We start from the raw sequence: 22,837 nt of genomic DNA on the forward strand, positions 1-22,837 counted from the left end.
CCTTATCATGACGGACGAGGAAGCGTTGGCGTCAACTCCAGGCGAGGTCCAGCACGGGTGGACCAACAGCCGGGGACAGCCCTGCCTGCAACAATAACAAGCGACTTAGTGATCGTATTCTAAATTGATTAATCTTGAGAAATACTAAGAGCAATAACTACTTTGGGGTGGAAAATCTGATTTCCTTAACTGCCTTACAACTGAGCAAAAGCTAGCTTAAATACCTCAATTATGTAATAGGAAACAAGCCTATCATTCAAAATCATACATTATGCAAGGCTTTGCTAAAAAAAAAAAAAGTCATACACCCACACACAAGCACGCATTTGCAACTAATTAGTTACCACTAGTGTTCAAGTCGGTAAAGAAAGGACCTGGTAATTTAATAAGCTGGTAATTTTTCATCCGAGGATATATTCACCATATTCCTGTAAAGTAATCGCAGCTAAAAAAAAAAAAAAAAAAAAAAAAAACCGGCGGCGGGAAAGTTGCCCGTTGAAACGTCGCCGCCATCTTGGATTATCCACACGACGGCGGTTGAGCAAGGAGCGACACCTCGGACGGTTATCATCAAACTTTATAAACTGTAAAGCATCTGCCCAGTTATGTGCCAATACAAAGCTGAATACCATATGCAAATTTGCCGTCTAGCAGGGGCAGTCTCGCGTAAAACGGGAAAAAGGTTGTCATCGGCCATGATCCAACATGGCGACTTGGCGGGAGAATGTAGGGCTTCGGCTGCCGGCCTAACAGGCGACCGACTTTAGCATTACTAGTGCAGTGTGTTAATGCAGCGAGGTGCGGAAAATGATTTGCAGCATCGAAGTTAATCGAAATATATGAAATACAGGATATATGGGTTGTGATTACAACCGAAGTCATGTAAGTAGATGTGGGTCACTCTTGCATCCCAATTCATTCAGCAACTTTTACCTTATCGTAATGTGCATTTCAGGAGTTATTCATCCGTAATATACGCTATAAATTCAGTACACACCTGTAGCCGTACTAACAGCTTGTAATGCACTGTGGGTAAATTACCGTAGTGGAAAAAAATACAAAACCAGACACATGCAAGGGCAAGAAACATGAGAGATCTCAAGCTTGGGCCATTTCTGACACATGAAGGCAACCACTTAGCCGACAAATCATCCCAGACCCCTTTTATTTTCCGTAATTCCTCACATTTACACATATCTCTGCTTTCATACATAATTTGCTGTTCTACCCATCCTCTGAAGTAGCTAACTTACCTCTTCTTTCTTCTAATCCAAAAACCCCCAGCTCAGCACACTGGGTACGTCCTCTCACTCCGGGCACTAAGAGCAAAATGAGATTGAAAACGGGGAAACGTCAGGGAATCGCCGGCAAATTTTCGTCTCATTACCCTACTGCGATTTGGGTTATATTTCTGACATCTGTTTTTTAAATATGCTTATCAGGTTTCCGTATATTTGTACCATAAATATAAATACAAATCTTTTATATTAAATGAATACTTAAAATCAATTATTTCTCTTTTGAATTTTAATTAATCTTAATATTCTAAACACAAGCCAGTCAAACGAACAATTGCAGAAACATCTAGAACTTTGACAATTCCCGCCTCTTTTGAGTTACTAAATGCCCTTGTCAGATGAATAGACTCTGTTTATTACACTCGTTCACAAACAATTAACTTAAATATACAGACATAATTAATCATGATACGATACTGTATCCTTCAATGATAATATCAGATGGACTTGAAGGAAAATCTATCAGAATGCAATTGGATTAATACTTTCGAACACAGCAATGTCAGTGCAACGACCAAACAGCTGCAATTACAAATTACATAGCATTCCTTTTGAATTTCTCGACAATCCAGTATTTTCTCAACATGTACGCCGATATACTGAGTATCAAAACAAGAACAATACATTGTGTAGACCTTGTATGACTTCGATACATTGTAACACTTCTCAAAACTACTTTAATGTTCTAACTAGCAGTTAGTCGTCAAAGTCTCCCAACAAATGCAAGTGCCTGCACATAAGTCAGATATAAGAATGTAGCATCATACCGAAGCAAAACGAACAATTATTCAATTATGGTTTAATTAACTAGGAATAATGTACATTACTAATTAGAGACCACCAATTTACTGCCAATATGCCACACACCAAATTACCCATATATTTAATTTAAACTACTCAGTCACTACCCATTGAACACAACGGAACAACCCATAAGCACCCTTGAAGACGTCGGTATGATCCTTGAGCACAACAGTACAACCCTTGATCCACGATCTTACGATCCTAAGACAAGGGCAGGAAAACCTTTAGAATGATGGACTGGCCTTTGTCCTGACACCTAAAACTGAAGTCTGGTCAAAGGCTATACACAAAATAGCAATACTCTATCGTCGGGCACCAAAACTTTGCCAAGCACACTGTTACTGGAACATTCCACACCACTGCTCACTCAAACCCAACCACCCTCATCACATAAACCAGTGATTACAGGTTGAAAATCTGGCTGATGTATTACCTGACGTAAATTACTCTCACCACACAGGCCAATGTTTATAGGAAGCAATCCGGGCCAAAGCTCAGCCTAACCTCAACTTAAACCACCATACAGTTCAATGTGTACAGGTGTGTTGGGAGGTTTTAGCAATCCAGAGTAATGATTACCCTAATCGTATCACACAATGAAAGTCAATACTTATTCTCAACACATACGATAATGTGTAGAAAAACAGTTAACAACGAGGTTCACCCTAGCCTAGCCTACTTTAGCGATCCAGAACACTGTTTAACCTAACGTACGACTAGGCTAATGTGTAAAGGGGGAATTGAGTCAATGCTCTTCCTTACCACACAGGATAATGTGTAAATGGAAACCATTAAGGATTAAACTCATCCTATCCTACCCTAACTGACTAGGCTCATCCTAGTCTACCCTAACTTTTACCTAACCATATGGGGTGACATGGGCCATTGTGTAAAGGATCACTCGAGGCCAATGCTCACTAACCTCCTCACCTTGCCCTCAACCACACATTGTATTTTATTTCTGCTTTAATTCTGGGATATCCAAAGTAAGATGGGCCTATTTAAGACCTTGGCATTGTGTGTTCCTTGAGGAATAAACTGAAATCTGATTCTTTGCATTTTATAATAATGCATATGAATTCATTGTAATGAATAAATAAAACTTAATACAACTTCCAGTCATATAAGTTTTCTTGCCTACATGTCCGATGTACTTAAAAGAACACTTAAAGTTAAAAAAAAAAGGGTATAGTAACTATGCCATTTATTGTGTTACAGTCTGGTATTGTTCAACAGTGGATGGAGTACAGTAAGGCAGTTAGTAATGTATATTCCTCTGCATTCTGATGAATAATTCAATGGGGTTATGAATTCTTCCTTCATTACAAAACTGTTAAAAAGCCATATTGAAACAACTGATACATGAATTATGATTAATATGAACTACTAAGCTAAATGAGCCTGAAAAACATGGATTTAACAAAAACTCATTTCTATGGATAAAGGTCTTCTAAATCATGCCATAACTGATAAACACAATTAAGAAGCACAATAAGGAAGAATTATAAAATGGCCATATGGTCATCTGTTGGTATATTTCATCATTACTAAAATTCCTGAAACCTTTCAGGTTATCTATAGACAACACAGGAAAATGTTAATCTTTCTTTTTTTATACATACAATGCTTCTCCCACATTAGTGAGGTGAAATCAAATTAACAATGGCTGCATTTGCTCACATCCACTTCCTAGTTGTCACAATTAATGTATGGAAACCAGAGTGTACAATCCACAACCAAGACCCACAGACTGTTCAAATATTTACTTTGAAAATTTCATATGCCTTAGTTCAGCCCACTGACAGCATGCTGCTTCCCAAATACCACATCAATTCAATTCATTCTAACCCATGCATGCCTCACCCTCCTAAGAGTTCAAGCCCTGAGGCCTCCTTCCATCTCATTCTTCATCTCCCTCTCCTCATTCCTACATGCATTCCAGGTCCCCTCCTTCATATCAAATCCTAAACCATCTTCTCTCAGTGATCTGCTGCACCTTATTGCCATACTTTTGCTCACATTACTTTCAACTTTTCTCTTTCATGCAATTTTGTAAACTCTCACCAGCCTCTGGAGTTTTCCTCTGGAGTTTGCCATTGAAGCCATGTGATCTGTAAACAGCAACTGATTCATTTCCGATGTCCCCCAATAGGCCACAGATCTAGCCTTTGCTCTAAGGCTCTTACATTCAGCTCCTTAAATATCCCTTCCATATCACTTTGTGTAAAAATTACATAAACCTATATTCTTTACAAAACATTGAAAGATGTTATCACTAGTCTCTAAATATGGGTCGAAGATTATTTCCATGGGAATAACCAACATGTAAATGAGGACAGTACATCTGTAAGTCAGTGCATGTGGCTTATAACATTTTCACAAACATAATCATGATGAAATTACATCAACAGGTCAATACATGTAGTTTAATCTTACAAAATGGTGTCATATTTCAAACATTAAAAAAACTCTTTCTTTAGAATCATCAAAATGATATCCAAATTAGGAAAACTGATCTCACAGCATTTCAATTTCATTGTGTGGTTAGTGAATACACAACAGGTAAATCAGATGATAACTATAGACAACCAAAAACTTTCTTTAAGGATCTAAATCAATAATGGAATTCCTGTCAAAATCTAAATGCTGTTATAGGAACTTTTGTGAAATTTTATGTCAAGAAATGGAGGGAAGGGTTCAGAAAATAGAAAGATATATGTCAACAGATACAAAAAAGTATTATCGGATGATATATATAGCTCAACAGTTAGGCAGCATTTAAAATGTGTAAGAGAATAAGAAAAGAGTATGGTATACTAAGGAAGGAGTACTTCAATTCTGATCAAAACATAAGGTACATAGCAAATGATCCTCCAAATCTATCACGTAAATTTATAAGCTGCATATTGTCAGTTTAAGAACAATAAGTCAGACAGAAGAATTTCAGTGTTATTCTGTTTTCCTCTAATGCCTTCAGACAAAAATACAATTGTCATACATCCAGACAAGTCTGGTTACAGTGGCTGATAGAAATAAACTTCTACTCATAACAGTCAAATGAAAATACTGAACTGTAAAATCTTATCATATTGGTCAGAAGGAATTCTTTGAACACTTTAATTCATAGCATTCATAAACAAGGGAATAATGTTAAGTGAAGACCTAAACGAGGGCTAAAGATGATATGGGAGAGCAGGGCATGATATGATCATGTAAATTAATTTGTGCAAATTAATTAACATCATCTGTTGGCAGATAATGTCTTCCAGTCATTAGTTTCCATCAACAAAGATAATAAGTAGCAGGCATAACTAAAGGACCTGCAATAATGAAATAGTTCTTTATATGCCTATTTTCAGTAATTTAAAAGATGAACTAGAAACAAAAAATGTAACAACGACATATGGAGTGGCCTGAATAACAAGCCCTCAGTTTGTGTTAGTCTTACAAATATAGTTATATATCAGATGATGTGACTGAACATTATCTGGGTTTGATGTTTTTCAAGCATGATTTATTCTATCCATATGAATCAGATTAGAATGAAACCCAGAAAAATTTACTCAAATGATTCATCAGAATTCTGTTTATGATTGACTGAATTTTCTTCTCCAGCATCACCCTGATTAGACACATGTGGTTCCTCTTCTTGGAATTGAAGATGAGCTGAAGCCAGATGTTCACCATGGCTATCATCACCTTCTGAGACAAAAGTTGGAGGTTTATGTAGCTCTGGATTGTGTGTACGTGGAACAAGGACTGCGGTGTCTCTACCAGTAGCTTCTTCAGGTGGATCAAGCTCATCTGGGGTTTCGGGTGCAGGGGGCGGTGAATGATGGAGGGATTCTCCCATTGGCTAAAAAGAAAAACAGTAAATTATGTAAAAATGGAACTTATTTGTATATAAAAGTGATTGGCACTTAAATTATTAGTCTTATTTCATGATCAGTTTCGCATTCTGACAAGAGGAGGCATGGAGGCATGTGGTTGACAACAAACTGCTGTAGGAAGAAGAGCCAATAAAACATCAGCTCCTATCATCTGCTTTTATATTTTTCAAAAATAAATGAAGTGTAGTTATTTATTTGCTGTTATCACTCTAATGGTTTAACCTGTATAACAAATACTGAATAACCATCAGGAAAGTATGGTCTAACTGAAAAACCATCACCAATTCATTTCACAGGTGTGGGTGGTAGGTGTCTGTCCTTCAATTCTCTTTTGTTAGAGTGCTGAAATAAGCTGTTTAAACACATTAATTACATGGGGTTACCAAGCATCTCTTTCCAGTAGCTCCTGCAGCTCTAAGGATACACAACTTCCAGTAGTAGGGAAATGATGGACTCCTTAGAATGGGAAAGTCTTTAATGAAAGTGTAATTATAACTATACAGCCTTGCCAAAAGTGATTTTTCACTCGCAGTGTAACCTTGTGCAAGCAGATTCTCGTAATACCTATCACAATGAAATAAAGATTCTCCAAATACAAGCCCACCTCAACATGCTTGGCACTCATTTCTATTAAAAGCACTACACTCCTCCCATCCAAATCACTCCATAACTAACCATCCACCACAAGTAAAAGTAAAGAGCTTACCCCTGTCTCATGCTTCAGTAACCTCTACTCAAAACACACAAACAATGAAATAACAAAAAAAAAAAAAAAATCTAAACAACCACTTATCTTACTCATTCTTAAACTCTAAACACCACTCGATATATACCTGTCAGAAGCAACATTCCCTAAACAAACACAAGTCACACTTTCCCATCTATACTTTGGACATCACTTATCCCTATAATGCTATAAACACCATTTCAACATACCATATCCCAAAACCTATTACAAAGACTTAATTGTCTTGCACTCTTTGCACATAGATGCACTCACAACAACACTACATCATATAACCTATGGTCCTAACTGGTGGATGTGGCCATTTTCCTGAGTGCTGTTGGAACCTCATAACAATAGAAGGGACTCCTGTGGCAGGAGATAATCAAGTAATCTTGGTATCAAGACTCACCTGTAATGTATCTTGTGTTGTCGACACCTTCTCCTGTGGGGCAGTTTCATCTTGAGCATCAAGTCGTGTTCGACTTGTTTTTTTGCAAAATGCTGATCCATCTACACCTAGAAGTGAAGCTAATTTGGCTCCATTTTCGATGACCTGGTGAATGGTAAAGATTTTATGGAATTGATAATAAACTGTCAAATAACCAAGAAGAAATCTAATCTTAGCATGATAATGTTACTCATTATTTTTGTAGTAAAAGAAAGAAATATTTAGAATAACATGATATGAAAATCACCTCAAGAGCAGATTGTGTAAGGTTTTAAAGGATACTGAATGTAGGGTGACAGATTAAACAAGCAAAAATATTATCTTATGATAATGATGTAATGTGTTTCATTAGCAGAAAAAATTGAAAGACTGAAAATCTACATCAATATTAGGCATGAAGAGACAGTATGCACTAATAGTAGATGGCTTTACATTCACAGTGCAGACCTGTTGATGGTCTGGCATACTTTCTGAAACCTTTTCAGTACCATTCAGTTTCTAATTTGCCACATTTCTTTTGATGTAATTTTCTTCTTTACTACTTTTTCCCTTGCATATATTTGCAAAAGTAACTATCAATCTAAAAGTAAGTGCTCTAACTTACCAAGTAAGCACACATGAAAAATCTATCAGCAAATGTTTCAGGCATTTATATCTGGTCTTCAAAATAAGAAGACTTCTCAGTTCATTACTTTTCTCAAGTCAAACCATTTGCTGTTTTTCATTATACTATGATATACAAACTTCCATTCAGCAATATTTACACACTATACTATTCAAATATTTACACTCATACCAATCAACATCCATCATACAATATTGTGCAATCTAACTTCCCTTATTCAACCCTTACAAACCTTCAAAACATCTTTCACTCTATCGTTCCACCCCTCTTTGGTTCCCCCCCTTTTCCTTTTTCCTTACTTCTGACATGTGTAACCTCTTAGTTATCCTTTCCTCACTCATCCTCTCCTTATGTCCAAATCACTCAAGTACATTCTCTTCAAATCTACCATCCTTACACCACATATAGTCCTCAAACATTTAATTTCCAACATATACACTCATTCCTTTACACTTTTGTCTATGGCCCACTCCTTGCATCCATACAGCACCAGTGGGAATACTATGCCATCAAATATACCCATCCTTGCCTGTATGGACAGTGACCTCTTTCCACACATTCCTCAATGTATCCAAAACCTTTGTCCCCTCCTGTATCTTGTCCTCACTTCAGCTCCCTGGCTCTATCTGCTACCATATCTATTCCGAGGTATGTGAGACACTCCACTTCCTCCAAGGTCTCCCTATTCAAACTCACAATCCAAATAAATTGTCTCTTTTCACTCCAAAGCCTAATACCTTGCTTTTATTCTCATTTACTCTCAACTTTCACCTTTCATACATTCCAAACTCAGATTCTCTCTCAAAGTGCCACCAGTGCTACATTGTTAGCAAACATCAACAACTCCCAACACCCCCAACCCAAGAAGACCCTCACCATCCCATCCATAAAAAGATTAACAAGCCAGGTGACATCACATACCCCTGCCAAAGAACCATCATCACCTTGAACTACTCACCCTACTGTCTACCTATTTGCCCACATGCCTTAATCTACTGATAAAAACTCAATGCCTCTAGGTAGCTGCACTTTCCACAGAGCATCTCTATCAATCCTTTCGTATGCTTTCTCTAGATCCACATATGCCACCATAAGCAGCAAATGGCAACAGGTAAGAGTAATGAAGAGAGAATGAATGAGAATAGGAGTTATTTACGAAAGTAGTGCAAGCATGTGCAAAAGAGGTGGGCGGCATGTGAAAAATGGGCAGGTGAGAAAGGTTAGTGAGTGGTAGAATGACAAAGTTGCTAGTGAGAGAAAAGGTGATGTGTATGGACAGTATTTACAGGGAAGGCAAATGATCAGGAGATGCACAAGTGGAAGCAGCAGGAGGTCATGAGGAAGGAGACTACTCACCTCAGTATCCAGGTCTGCCCCAGTTGACTGTCGGAATTTAACCATCCTCACTTCAAACTCATTGATCATTCTTACTGCTCCTTCCTAGCAATTAATAGAGAATTAAAACTATACACATGCCTAACAATGTTTTGGTGCACTTAAAATGTTTTCTAATGATCTGCTAATCATCAAAATTTTGATAGATTATTTGTGCAAATTTTTGCAACATAATGGCACATGAGCATAATGCTACATCCATAGATTAAAGGCCTAGAACTATCCCTTATCATAGTGTGATGAGCTGGTCCTTTAGTTAAGCTTTAGATTTTTCCATTTTGTCAGAGCTGCATACCACTTTGTTCCATAACGGAGAGCATAAGGATAGGCAGATGGACTAAATTGCCTACTGAAATAAAGAACATGACCCATGGAAATTTACAGTGTTCGATTAGCAAGCCATCAACTCAGTTTGTTACACCAGCTGCCCCATTAAGAAAACTGATCAGCTAAATACATGCAAGTCTACTAATCTACTTGTGGGCTTCTTAAAAGCTCATTTCAGTAGCTATATACTTGATCTTAATGCTTTAGAAAATTGGAAACTGTGGAAATGAAATTAAGTTAACAAACACCTTACAATAACTTTTTCCTTTTGTAATTATTCTTAGACAGGCTTCAGAAGAAAAAGGAATTATACATATGGATCAACTAAGTCTTAAAAGAATCTGTTTGAAAAAGTTTTTCTTCTCTGATCTTAAACCTTCATCATTTCCAAAGTTACTTTGGGTAAGGCACATTCAAAACTGATTATCATGAGATAATGACAGCAACCATATTTATAAAATCATTGCAAAGGAATGTAACGATGAAAATCAGTCGCCTTCATTCAAACACTTAGCAATCTTGTTTCTCTCTACCACTAACTAAAGAGGTTGCCATACTGGTATTTGTGATGGTATGAACAGGTCAACCTACTAGGATGGCAGAGGTACTACCATTTAGCTTTGGCTTTCAAAATTATAATAAGCATCCTCTAACAAATGAACTGAAATGAGTAACAGTATCCTGTTGTCTGTAGTAGTCTACCAAAGACTGCGACAGGCTAAATCAGGCTTTCACTTGATATGTGATCCAACTCAATATCTGACAAGTTTTGCAAACCTAATGTCACTTCAAGTCATCAGGAAAACACAAAGAGAAGTACTGTAATGCCCATGCAGGTAACTGAACATGAAACAAATTTATTCTGATTGTAGTAATGAAAAATCAGGAAATCCACTAATTATGTTTTGTCTCATTCATGCTTCAGTGGTTACAAGAAAGAAGATAAGAACAAGGATTCTTATACTGTGTGTACTAGTGGCACTGGAAAATTTGTAGTCATAATGACTTCCCAAGGCCACCAATTCTAGCTACATAACATTTAAGTTCTTTATGTTGTCATCCACTTACAACAGCTAAATACACGCAAAATTCCAAAAGTTCTATATTTCAACCAAATTCTGAAAAAACTTTGTAGCTGATATCCAAAATGTCATACATTTTGTTTATGTTTGCATGATAATCTTAACAATCTTAAAATATGTTAAAAACAGGTTCACTAAATTAAGTAATTTGTATTTATACCTTATCGTCGTGGTTGTAAAGAAAGATGGCATAGTTGAGGCAGACACTGGGATCTCGCACCTCTAGACTTATGGCCTGCTCATATGCCTGTCGGGCATTTTCTTCATCATCTAAGTACGTAAGAGCAACTGTTTGGAACACAGATAACAAGTTAACAAAACAAAAATGTTAAGTACTCTTAAATCAGGGTAATGCCATTAACCAAAGAAACACATCAGAGGTTATTGATTATTCCAAGAGCTCAGAGTATATTCAAATGTAATCTACGAAATCAATTTATTGGTACAGAATAAATAAGCGTGAAAGACAGCGAGAGAAAATCTGAAGGAGTTCAGAACATATAAGTAAGGATGGATAAGGAGTTAAACCTGAGTATAACATACATATTGTAAATGTTCCTGTAAAGCCTGTATGTTATTCTCTACAAAATCCCCTACAAATAAATGCACTAAAACCAGCTTGAAATAAACTTTATACCCCCAAAGCTTTGGTACAGATAGTCAGGTGAGATTTGAGACTATATTTTCACTACCATCCCACACAAAATTACTCAAATGCACAAAACTGAAAATTATTTCTCTGAAGTCTTAATCTGATAAACATCAATCCTATTTAGTTCCCTCATTGCATATGTCCACCTCTCCCACTGTTCTTGTGCCTTTAAATGTATAACAGCCATAGGAAATGTCGCAAGAGACAGCAGTAAAAATAAGTACTAGTTATCTGTTGCTAAGAGATGTAGCAGCTCACATCAACAAACAATACCAGCCTTAGATAGATAAGAAATAAACAGAGGAGAGGTAACTCACAGCACTCCAGACCATAGGTTTTTATTCCAAGCCATTTGCAGATCAGTTTCATTCGATTTCAGCTTAATTACCTGATCTAGCAGTGCAGATTCCATCTAAATTAGTATATCTATATAAAATGACCAAAATAGAAATAAAATCCATTCTAGGTACTAGTACTGAAAGAAAACACAACTAAATGAATATTAACACGGAATGGTGCAAGAAGAAACTAGTTGCTGACCTTGGTATGATGCTTAAAGCATTACCCAGTTTCTGTAACTAAGAAGACACAAGAAACAGGGACCATTAGGAAGCCTTAAAGTGTCTTCCATATCAAAATCATCATAAAATAAAATGAGCTATGCAAAAAACAAACGTGCGTGCAAAAAACAAACTAAATAACATTTGTACTATAGCTGCTAATGCTAAAAATCCTGAGCACAGTTCAACAACTCAATCAGAATCAAATGTCGAAAACAATTCTTACATTGTTGTCACATGTTTTGGAATGAGTAATGTAAACCATCTACAAAGGCAAAGGAGTAGTTCAACCGGGTACAAAATGGATCCATGAAGATTTACAACTCCTGAGAGACCACTTCTTAAAGGATGATTATTCAATGGTTGATGGTAAACCTTGCCAAATCCTTAGGCTTATTTACTTGGTTACCACTGTCTGGCTGGTGGATGGTCACAGTACGTCTTTCTTAACAAGCCTCTTTGTATTCTCTGTATTCTCCTCAGGCATGTTCCCCTATTCTACTCTTCTATCTACTATGCACTACCTCTACACGTAAAGAGCTAGAAACATACAGTCTGTCTTCAGATACCACATATCATCATGTACATACTGGCTAGAAGCATGAAGATGTGTCCTTTTGTAGGCCTCAGATTGACAGCAGCAGAGAGGAAATGGAATGCTGATGTGTACTGCTGCATGGTGAGATGAACCAATCCAAGGTTGTAAAGAATCTTCCAGTCAAATGGTGCTAAGTAGTTTGCTCGCTTTAAACAGCTTATAGCCTAGAGACAAAATACAATAAATGCATTGACACAAACCATACAACTCAAAATGCAAAATATTTTACATGGCCATACATCATACTTACAAGTACTTCTAATTTGAACAGATGTATCTCAAAATCATATGCCACAAATGAAAAATCATCTTTTCACATGTACCTTTCTAACTCTATGTTTTACAAAAAAAAAAAAAAAATCCTCCTGTAAGATTCTCCCCTCACACACATTTCTATGTTTACACCCACAAGTATAGGCTGGATATGGTTCTCATTTATTCCAAACATCATCAAACCATATCTTTTTTTAGCTCCTTGATTGCTTTTCTAACAATGGTCTAACCCATTTGTTGGCCAGCTGATTAAGCTTGATTTTGGTCTTCTCTAAAATATGCCTTTTTCCACCAAGATTCTTCATCTGTACTTTGCTATTTACCAATTTTTCCATCAAAATCTAATAACATCCTCCTCAATAGGATATATAACTTTTTCTGTAATTTCATCGCAGTTTTGTCTGCCACTCAAACTTAATGTAAGGCATTAACTCAAAAAACACTCCTTTCCATAAAATATACTCACTGCTACATATTTCTTCTTCCCAAAAAAGCACATGGCAATATTATTCCAGAGTGGAGGAGATTCTGGAATAGACTGGGCAGCCACACGGTATTTGGCCAGCGCAACATCAAAGTCCTGGTGGCTCTGGGAATATGCAATGAAAAATTAAGGGAAAAGAGATCTTAACACAATCAGTAATATTTCAAATACAGAATCTTGAAAAACACCCCAGCAAAAATATCCAAACATCAAACCAAAAACTTCACACATATACATCGGGATTATGATTCCTCTATATATACTACAATTATCAAAAAGTTGTGTCAAGCACAACCAAGAGAACTGTATGCTGATGCATTATTATCAGAGAACTACAAGAAAATATATCAATACCATATTACCACTAGATATATGAAAGGGCACTGTATAACTTCACCTACATACAATTTGCTGCTTCCTGTACAGATATATCACCTGCTTATCTACACCTATACTTCTGTTTTCCTGCTTTCAAATCGCTGATAGACATGTATGGCTTGGGTAGCATTTCCTTAGTACACTATCAAACTTTGCATATCCTTAAACACCTCAAAAATCACAGTCTTCTCTAATTACCAGCATGGCTTCCATAAGGCAAGATCCACTGGTGATATTCTTTCCTACTTACTAATGTCTGGTCATCATCCCTGCAAGATTTTGGGGAGTCATGTGTAGTTGCCCTTGACACATTTAAGGCTTTTGAAAGGCTGTGGCATTGAAGGCTTCATCTCTAAGTTCCATTGTATGGGCTTCCCTCCCTCACTTTGCTCCCTTGAATTTAGCTTTCTCTCTGGCTGATCTATCTTTGCGGTTGTTGATGGATCAGCCTTCCCCATTTCCGACATCAACAGCAGTGTCCCTCAAGGTTCTGTCCTGTCCCTTACACTTTTTCTCATTTTTTCAACAATTTCCTCTCCTCCACAAATAATCCAATGCACTCATACACTGACAACTCAACACTGCATTTATCCACATACTTCAATTCTGCTCCCTCTTCTCTCAATCAATATGCATCTCATCTTGACATGGCTTCCTCAATAAACTCAAAATTGCACAGGTTATCTCTGTGGGGTATGCAAAACCTTGTTAAGTTTAATGCCTTGGATTCAAGACCCAGTTTCTACCCATCTATCAAAACCACACAACTCTCATCTCTCTTTGATGGTTCTGTAATTCCACCTCTTGACTTAATGAACATACTTAACATTACTGTAACATCCACTCTTTCTTGGAAGCCCCACATTACATGAATAGCTAAGTCTGCCTGTTTAGATGTCGAAACTTCTCTTCTGAACTGTTGCTCCGTTTATACGAGGAATTGATTCATCCTTGTATGAAGTACTGTTCTAACTCTGCATCCTTACTTGACAGAGTTGAAAGTAGTCCGCTTCATAAACTATCCCATTCTATCTTCCAAATTTGACCCCCTTGCCCTAAGCCGCAATGATGGTTCACTTTCCCTCTTCTATAGGTATTGCTTTGGTTCTTGCTCCCGAGAGCTGGCTGCTTGTTTGCCTACACCACTAGCTAGACCACACAAATACTCAGCAAGCTGCTTCATCACATGATTATTGTGTGGCCATCAGCAACTCAAGGGTGAGCCGTTTTGATACCTGCTTCTTTCCCTGTAAGTCGAAGCTTTGAAACTCTTTTTACCTTCTCATGTCTTTCCTAATATCTATGACCTAACACATTTCAAAAGACAAATTTTTCACTTTCTCAAAACTTCATAAATACTTTCCCTTGTCTTTTCTTTTTCCATTTCATAATTTTCTCTATACTTCAATTAAGGCCTGGCGCTGATGTGAACTTTTGTCCATGACTGGAGAAAGAGTAAGAGAGAGAGAATAATAAAAAACATGGTCTCCCTCACTTTATTTTTCCACACTACAGTATATTCTAAGAAGCAATACTCTTACCTGCAAAAATAAATAATAATACATACCAGTGAGACTGCAGAGAACTTTTTTGGGTTGTTTGATGATACATAGCCAGCTGACACAAAAAGATCAACGGAAACTCAAAGCGATGATTTTTTCCACCAACACCTCAAAGCCAAAATCATATGTGTGCATCAAAATACAGGTAAACTCATGGAAATTAAAACAAGAGTCACACATAAGAAGTACATCAACTTTCTAAATGAAAACAATGATGGCAAAGCAATAATAATGGAAGCACTGACATAACAAAATAGTTCTTAAAATGTAAAATAAAAAAGCATATGCAACTTATGCAAGTGTGCCATGAGTTACAGTGCAACTAATACTGTATACATAAATATAATCAAAACTGACAATAATCTACACCAAATAATACATTAATGAAATAAGACTTATTCACAGGCATTATTGCAAAAAAAAAGCCAGTATTATTTCTCTTACCGCAAGATCCCTTCTTGGAAGAGGTCCTGGTGTTATAACAGGATTCCTTCGCCAGAGGCTCCTGCAGCCCAAAGTTATGCTAAACTCAGGAGCAAGGACAGGTGGATTTCTCTGAGGCAAGAAATTGCCAGCACACTGCTCCCATGTATATAACCTCACTCTAATTAACCCTATCCTGTAGTGCCTCAAGCCCTCCTGCATGTTTTAGACCCTGTTGTTCAAAGCATCTTTCACTCCATCCTTCCACCTCCAATTTGGTTCCTCTCTTGTTGCTGCCCTCTCCACTCTTAATCAGCCTTTCCTCACTTATCATCTCCATATGTTCAAACCATTTTGGCACAAACTCACACATACATGCAGAATTTCCTTTTCACATCAGTTCACCATTTTCCATACTGGGAAGGTAGTGTCAGGAAGAGATATAGTAATAGCCTCATCTACTTATGTGCAAACTAGCTGTCATGTATAATGCACTGAAACTAAATCCTCCCATCCACAATAAGGATCCACAGACCCTTCCATGGTTTCCTTCTGACCACATGATGTACCATGGTTCAGTTCACTGATAGTACAGATAACATGTCAACCCCTGTATACCACAACACTCCAATTTACTATATCTTATGCATGCCTCACACTCTCCTGCATAATCAAGCCCCATCTGTCCAGAACATCTTTCACTCTATCCACTTGGTTTTCACCTTTTCCATGTCCCCTATTCTTCTGATGCATATATCTTTTTTGTCAACCTCTTCTTATTCATCTTTCCATATGTCCAAACCATTTCAGAGTAAGACGGCTATGGTCAATGGACAAAGACATGATGTAATGGTGCCTTTATACAAAATGAAGTGTTGTAAAGAAATGAAGGAAGTGCAATTGAGTTTTTCAGGAAACGTTGTGCCAGTGTTGCAAGTTAGTTGGTTAGGCTGCTCAAAATGTGTATGGCCAAAGGTGAGATGTCTAAGGACTTGTGGGAAAGGTGAAAAGGTACATGGGAAATTGATGACTGAGAAGGTAATGTCATTTGTGGAACAGCTGTTTAAGAAGAAGTAAAGTGGTTTGGGGAAGGACTGGATATATGTACCAGGTATATGTATTGAAGATTATAAGATAAAGAAAGATATGGACTAGAACGTGGCATTTATGCATCTAGAGAAAGCATATAATAGGCTTGTCTTATGGAAGGAGCTAACAGAAAGCTACTAAATGCATGATCTTTTTTATTTGGAGAGCAAGAAAAGTGTCATGTAGGAAGGGGAGGACAGCTATGGTTTACAACAGAGGTGGATCTACATCAAAGATGTGCAGTGTCACCACAGCTACCTAATATATTTATGGATAAAATGGTGTGGGAGAATAAATATAAAGGTCTTTGAGCAAGGAGCAGGTTCTGCAGCATGCTAGAGGTGTTGGTCAAGGAGGTGAATTGCAGATGACATGCTTCTGATGGCAGATGCCAAAAAGTACTTAGACTAATGACAAGGTGTTTACAAGAAAAATATTAAAATTCAATGTGAATAAAAATAAGGTAATTAGGTGCACTAAGGTGGGGTGGGAAAAAGTGGGGGACAGGACTGTTTAAGCACGAGTTTAAATGAAGAGGATCTGGGGAAAGTGGAGTCCGCAGGTACCTGGAAGTGAATACGGCAGTGAATGGAACTCAGTAGGCTACAGTGAGCCACAGAATGGAAGATGGAGCTAAAGTTCTTGGCACATTATGGAATATGGAGAAGGTACAGTTAGTATGAAGGTATGGTAGTCCTAAGAGTAATGTATGAAAGCAAGTCTTGGAGCCTTGAAAGTATAAAATATGAAGGGGGCAGATAAGCTGGAATAATAATACCTGAGAATGATATGTGGTGTGAGGTGAGTTGACTGTGTAAGAAAGATATGAGAGTCTAAAAGGGATGTGGCCATGAAAGCAGTCTGACTGAGTGGGCTAAAGTGTGTGCTGAGATGGTTCATATGTTTGGGGAGGATGGGTGCAGAGTCTGAGAAAGATCTGCGTCAGAAGTATTTGGAGCAAGTGGAGAGGAAAGGAGGAGACTGAGGGATAGAGTGAATGAGGCCCTGGATTATCATGGGCTAAACCCTCCAGAGGGTGAGAAGCTTACGTTAGCTTGAATGAGTTAGTGATATGGTATATAGGTTGATGTGTGTCAATGGGCTAAATCAGGGAACATGAGAAGTCAAAAGTAAACAAAGGAGCAGTTATGTGGGAATTGGCTGTGGGTAGTTTCCTCTGCTTTCACTGAACTGTACATGACAGCTAAACATTATGCAGTAACTTTCAGACACTAGCTTGTAACACAAGTGATAAAAAACAACTTGTGTTACAAAATAGCTCAACATCGAAAATGCATCTTAAGTTCCTTCCTTTCCCTTTACCGTCCTCCTCTACCTCCTTGTCTCTTCCTTCTCTAGTAAGTTTGGTTCTCTTACAGATGTAATAATATGAGGCAAAACAAAGAGTAACGCTATCTAGATCAAACAAAGCAGTGATTTAAAACTACATCTGTACATCAGCCAGAAAGTACAAAATAAGTTTTGTGCAGAAACACATCAAATATACAAGTCATAAAACTCAACGTAATGCACTGGAGTCTAATGTATAAACAAAGAACAGTGCGCTGAGACTGAAATTCACCTGCATCATGGACCCAGCAGCAAGAATTGCTCGTGTGTTATTAGCATCAAAGGTGAGAGTTGTACCTAGATGCTCAAACGCTTGTTGATGTTTCCCAGTCTGCATGTACAGGAGGCCAAGAGCAGTGTGAAGATCTCCATTTTCAGGAAAATACCTAAAATCATTCAAAAATATGCATGTCGTAGAAGGCGACTAAAAGGAAAGGTAGCAAGGGGCTGGAAATCCTCCCCTCTCATTCTTAATTTTCCAAAAGAAGGAACAGAGAAGGGGGCCAAGTGAGGATATTCCCTCAAAGGCTCAGGCCTCTGTTCTTAACGCTGCCTTGCTAATGCGGGAAATGGCAAATGGTATGGAAAAAAAAAATATATATATATATATATTTTTTTTTTTCCATACCATATATATATATATATATTTCCCTGGGGATAGGGGAGAAAGAATACTTCCCACGTATTCCCTGCGTGTCGTAGAAGGCGACTAAAAGGGAAGAGAGCGGGAGGCTGGAAATCCTCCCCTCTCGTTTTTTTTTTTTTCCCAAAAGAAGGAACAAAGAAGAGGGCCAGGTGAGGATATTCCCTCAAAGACCCAGTCCTCTGTTCTTAACGCTACCTCGCTATCGCGGGAAATGGCGAATAGTATGAAGGAAGGAAAGGATATATATATATATATATATCCCTGGGATAGGGGAGAAAGAATACTTCCCATGTATTCCCTGCGTGTCGTAGAAGGCGACTAAAAGGGAAGGGAGCGGGGGCTGGAAATCCTCCCCTCTCAGTTTTTTTTAATTTTCCAAAAGAAGGAACAGAGAAGGGGGCCAGGTGAGGATATTTCCTCAAAGGTCCAGTCCTCTGTTCTTAACGCTACCTTGCTAACGCGGGAAATGGTGAGTAGTATGAATAAGAATAATAAAAAAAAAATATATATATATATATATATATATATATATATACATATATATATATATATATATATATATATATATATATACATATATATTGACGTGCTGTCAGTGGATTGAGTCAGGGCATGTGAAGCGTCTGGGGTAAACCATGGAAAGCTGTGTAGGTATGTATATTTGCGTGTGTGGACGTATGTATATACATGTGTGTGTGTGTGTGTGTGTGTGTGTGTGTGTGTGTGTGTGTGTGTGTGTGTGTGTGTGTGTGGGGGGGGGGGGGCATTTCTTTCGTCTGTTTCCTTGCGCTACCTTGCAAACGCGGGAGACAGCGACAAAGTATAATAAAAAAAATAAATATAATATATATAGGTATATATATATATATATATATGTAGGTTTGCGGCAGGGGTGTGTGATGTCTCCATGGTTGTTTAATTTGTTTATGGATGGGGTTGTTAGGGAGGTGAATGCAAGAGTTTTGGAAAGAGGGGCAAGTATGAAGTCTGTTGGGGATGAGAGAGCTTGGGAAGTGAGTCAGTTGTTGTTCGCTGATGATACAGCGCTGGTGGCTGATTCTTGTGAGAAACTGCAGAAGCTGGTGACTGAGTTTGGTAAAGTGTGTGAAAGAAGAAAGTTAAGAGTAAATGTGAATAAGAGCAAGGTTATTAGGTACAGTAGGGTTGAGGGTCAAGTCAATTGGGAGGTGAGTTTGAATGGAGAAAAACTGGAGGAAGTGAAGTGTTTTAGATATCTGGGAGGGATCTGTCAGCGGATGGAACCATGGAAGCGGAAGTGGATCATAGGGTGGGGGAGGGGGCGAAAATTCTGGGAGCCTTGAAGAATGTGTGGAAGTCGAGAACATTATCTCGGAGAGCAAAAATGGGTATGTTTGAAGGAATAGTGGTTCCAACAATGTTGTATGGTTGCGAGGTGTGGACTATGGATAGAGTTGTGCGCAGGAGGATGGATGTGCTGGAAATGAGATGTTTGAGGACAATGTGTGGTGTGAGGTGGTTTGATCGAGTAAGTAACGTAAGGGTAAGAGAGATGTGTGGAAATAAAAAGAGCGTGGTTGAGAGAGCAAAAGAGGGTGTTTTGAAATGGTTTGGTCACATGGAGAGAATGAGTGAGGAAAGATTGACCAAGAGGATATATGTGTCGAAGGTGGAGGGAACGAGGAGAAGAGGGAGACCAAATTGGAGGTGGAAAGATGGAGTGAAAAAGATTTTGTGTGATCGGGGCCTGAACATGCAGGAGGGTGAAAGGAGGGCAAGGAATAGAGTGAATTGGAGCGATGTGGTATACCGGGGTTGACGTGCTGTCAGTGGATTGAATCAAGGCATGTGAAACGTCTGGGGTAAACCATGAAAAGCTGTGTAGGTATGTATATTTGCGTGTGTGGACGTATGTATATACATGTGTATGGGGGTGGGTTGGGCCATTTCTTTCGTCTGTTTCCTTGCGCTACCTCGCAAACGCGGGAGACAGCGACAAAGAAGAAAAAAAAAAAAAATTATATATATATATATATATATATATATATATATATATATATATATATATATATATATTATCCCTGGGGATAGGGGATAAAGAATACTTCCCACGTATTCCCTGTGTGTCGTGGAAGGCGACTAAAAGGGGAGGGAGCGGGGGCTGGAAATCCTCCCCTCTCGTTTTTTTTTAATTTTCCAAAAGAAGGAACAGAGGGGGCCAGGTGAGGATATTCCCTAAAAGGCCCAGTCCTCTGTTCTTAACGCTACCTTGCTAACACGGGAAATGGCGAATAGTTTGAAAAAAAAAAAATATATATATATATATATATATATTTCAAGGGAGCGAAAATTTTGGGAGCCTTGAAAAATGTGTGGAAGTCGAGAACATTATCCCGGAAAGCAAAAATGGGTATGTTTGAAGGAATAGTAGTTCCAACAATGTTGTATGGTTGCGAGGCGTGGGCTATGGATAGAGTTGTGCGCAGGAGGATGGATGTGCTGGAAATGAGATGTTTGAGGACAATGTGTGGTGTTAGGTGGTTTGATCGAGTAAGTAACGTAAGGGTAAGAGAGATGTGTGGAAATAAAAAGAGCGTGGTTGAGAGAGCAGAAGAGGGTGTTTTGAAATGGTTTGGGCACATGGAGAGAATGAGTGAGGAAAGATTGACCAAGAGGATATATGTGTCGGAGGTGGAGGGAACGAGGAGAAGAGGGAGACCAAATTGGAGGTGGAAAGATGGAGTGAAAAGGATTTTGTGTGATCGGGGCCTGAACATGCAGGAGGGTGAAAGGAGGGCAAGGAATAGAATGAATTGGAGCGATGTGGTATACAGGGGTTGACGTGCTGTCAGTGGATTGAATCAAGGCATGTGAAGCGTCCGGGGTAAACCATGGAAAGCTGTGTAGGTATGTATATTTGCGTGTGTGGACGTGTGTATGTACATGTGTATGGGGAGGGTTGGGCCATTTCTTTCGTCTGTTTCCTTGCGCTACCTCGCAAACGCGGGAGACAGCGACAAAGTATAAAAAAAAAAAAAAAATAAAAAAAAATATATATATATATATATATATATATATATATATATATATATATATATATATATATATATATATATATATATATATTTATTTACTTATTTTATTTCATTTTTCTTTCATACTATTCGCCATTTCCCGCGTTAGCGAGGTAGCGTTAAGAACAGAGGGCTGGGCCTTTGAGGGAATATCCTCACCTGGCCCCCTTCTCTGTACCTTCTTTTGGAAAATCAAAAAAAAAGAGAGGGGAGGATTCCAGCCACCCGCTCCCTCCCCTTTTAGTCGCCTTCTACGACACACAGGGAATACGTGGGAAGTATTCTTTCTCCCGTGTTAGCAAGGTAGCGTCAAAAATATTTTACATCACCTTCCTGTCTTAGGACCCTGGAGCAGGAAGGTTTAGGCAAAGGTATATGAAGTACATAAATGTACATACCTTTCCTATAGCTGCTTGCTACTCCTACCTTAATGAAGTAGCATCAGGAACAAACAACTGCCTCATGTGCACTCACTCAATCTATAGGTGTCATTTATAGAAACCATAGCCTATCATAGTTCAAAAGACTATTCAATTTTTTTTACCTTGACCACCACTTCATATGTTCTGGTTCAGCCTACTGACAACATATCACTGCCACTATACCATTTCAATCCAATTAATTCTATCCCGTTCAAGTCTCTCGCCCTCCTGAATAATCAAGAGCCAACACCCTAACATCCTCCCTCACTCCATCCTTCCATTTCTTATTCTCACCCCACCCCTAAATTGCTTTTTCCACCTCTGACATGTAAATCCTCTTGACCACTCTTTCTATACTCATACTATCCATATGTCTGAAAATTTTCAGCACATCCTAGTCAGCCCTCTTAATCAAACAGTGTTTAATACCAAAACATTTTCTTATACTGTTCTTCCTTACCTGATTAATCTGCCTCATACCACACATCACTCTCAGATATTTCATATCCAACATGTCTACTCTTTTCCTATCTTTGGCATTCAAGGCCCAAGAGTCACCCCCATACTGCCCTCTCAACACGTTCATATCCAACCTCTCCTTCGCATGCCCATCAATTAGCACATAATCTAATAATGCCCATTGACTATGGGCTCAACCTACCTATCATACTTATACAGACTAGACCCTCCCACCCAAACCACTTCATAAGCAATCACTGGCTCCAAAGTAGAAGTAAAAAGCAAATCCCTT

General features: G+C 38.3%; 1 protein-coding gene and 1 long non-coding RNA gene across 6 annotated transcripts in view; both read right to left on the reverse strand.

Moving 5' to 3' along the window:
- Nucleotides 1-1,318, reverse strand: LOC139760319 (uncharacterized). The gene is made up of 2 exons (XR_011715310.1): nt 1,254-1,318; nt 1-85 (listed from the first exon to the last, which is right to left on the reverse strand). It is a non-coding gene; the product is annotated as an uncharacterized lncRNA (long non-coding RNA).
- A 1,973-nt stretch (nt 1,319-3,291) lies between these two features.
- Nucleotides 3,292-22,837, reverse strand: part of LOC139760317 (BBSome complex member BBS4-like) — a 30,266-nt gene continuing 10,720 nt past the window's right edge. For all 5 annotated transcript variants that reach the window (XM_071683317.1, XM_071683319.1, XM_071683318.1 and 2 more), the window contains 7 exons: nt 18,198-18,351; nt 13,146-13,268; nt 12,399-12,570; nt 10,757-10,884; nt 9,149-9,232; nt 7,129-7,272; nt 3,292-5,958 (listed from right to left, as the gene is read on the reverse strand). In XM_071683317.1, the coding sequence (XP_071539418.1) occupies nt 5,662-5,958; nt 7,129-7,272; nt 9,149-9,232; nt 10,757-10,884; nt 12,399-12,570; nt 13,146-13,268; nt 18,198-18,351 (1,102 nt within the window). In that variant the 3' untranslated portion in view covers nt 3,292-5,661. The remainder of the gene's footprint in view (nt 5,959-7,128; nt 7,273-9,148; nt 9,233-10,756; nt 10,885-12,398; nt 12,571-13,145; nt 13,269-18,197; nt 18,352-22,837) is intronic.

Source organism: Panulirus ornatus, chromosome 36 (genome assembly GCF_036320965.1).
Source record: "Panulirus ornatus isolate Po-2019 chromosome 36, ASM3632096v1, whole genome shotgun sequence".
NCBI classification, from domain to species: domain Eukaryota; kingdom Metazoa; phylum Arthropoda; class Malacostraca; order Decapoda; family Palinuridae; genus Panulirus; species Panulirus ornatus.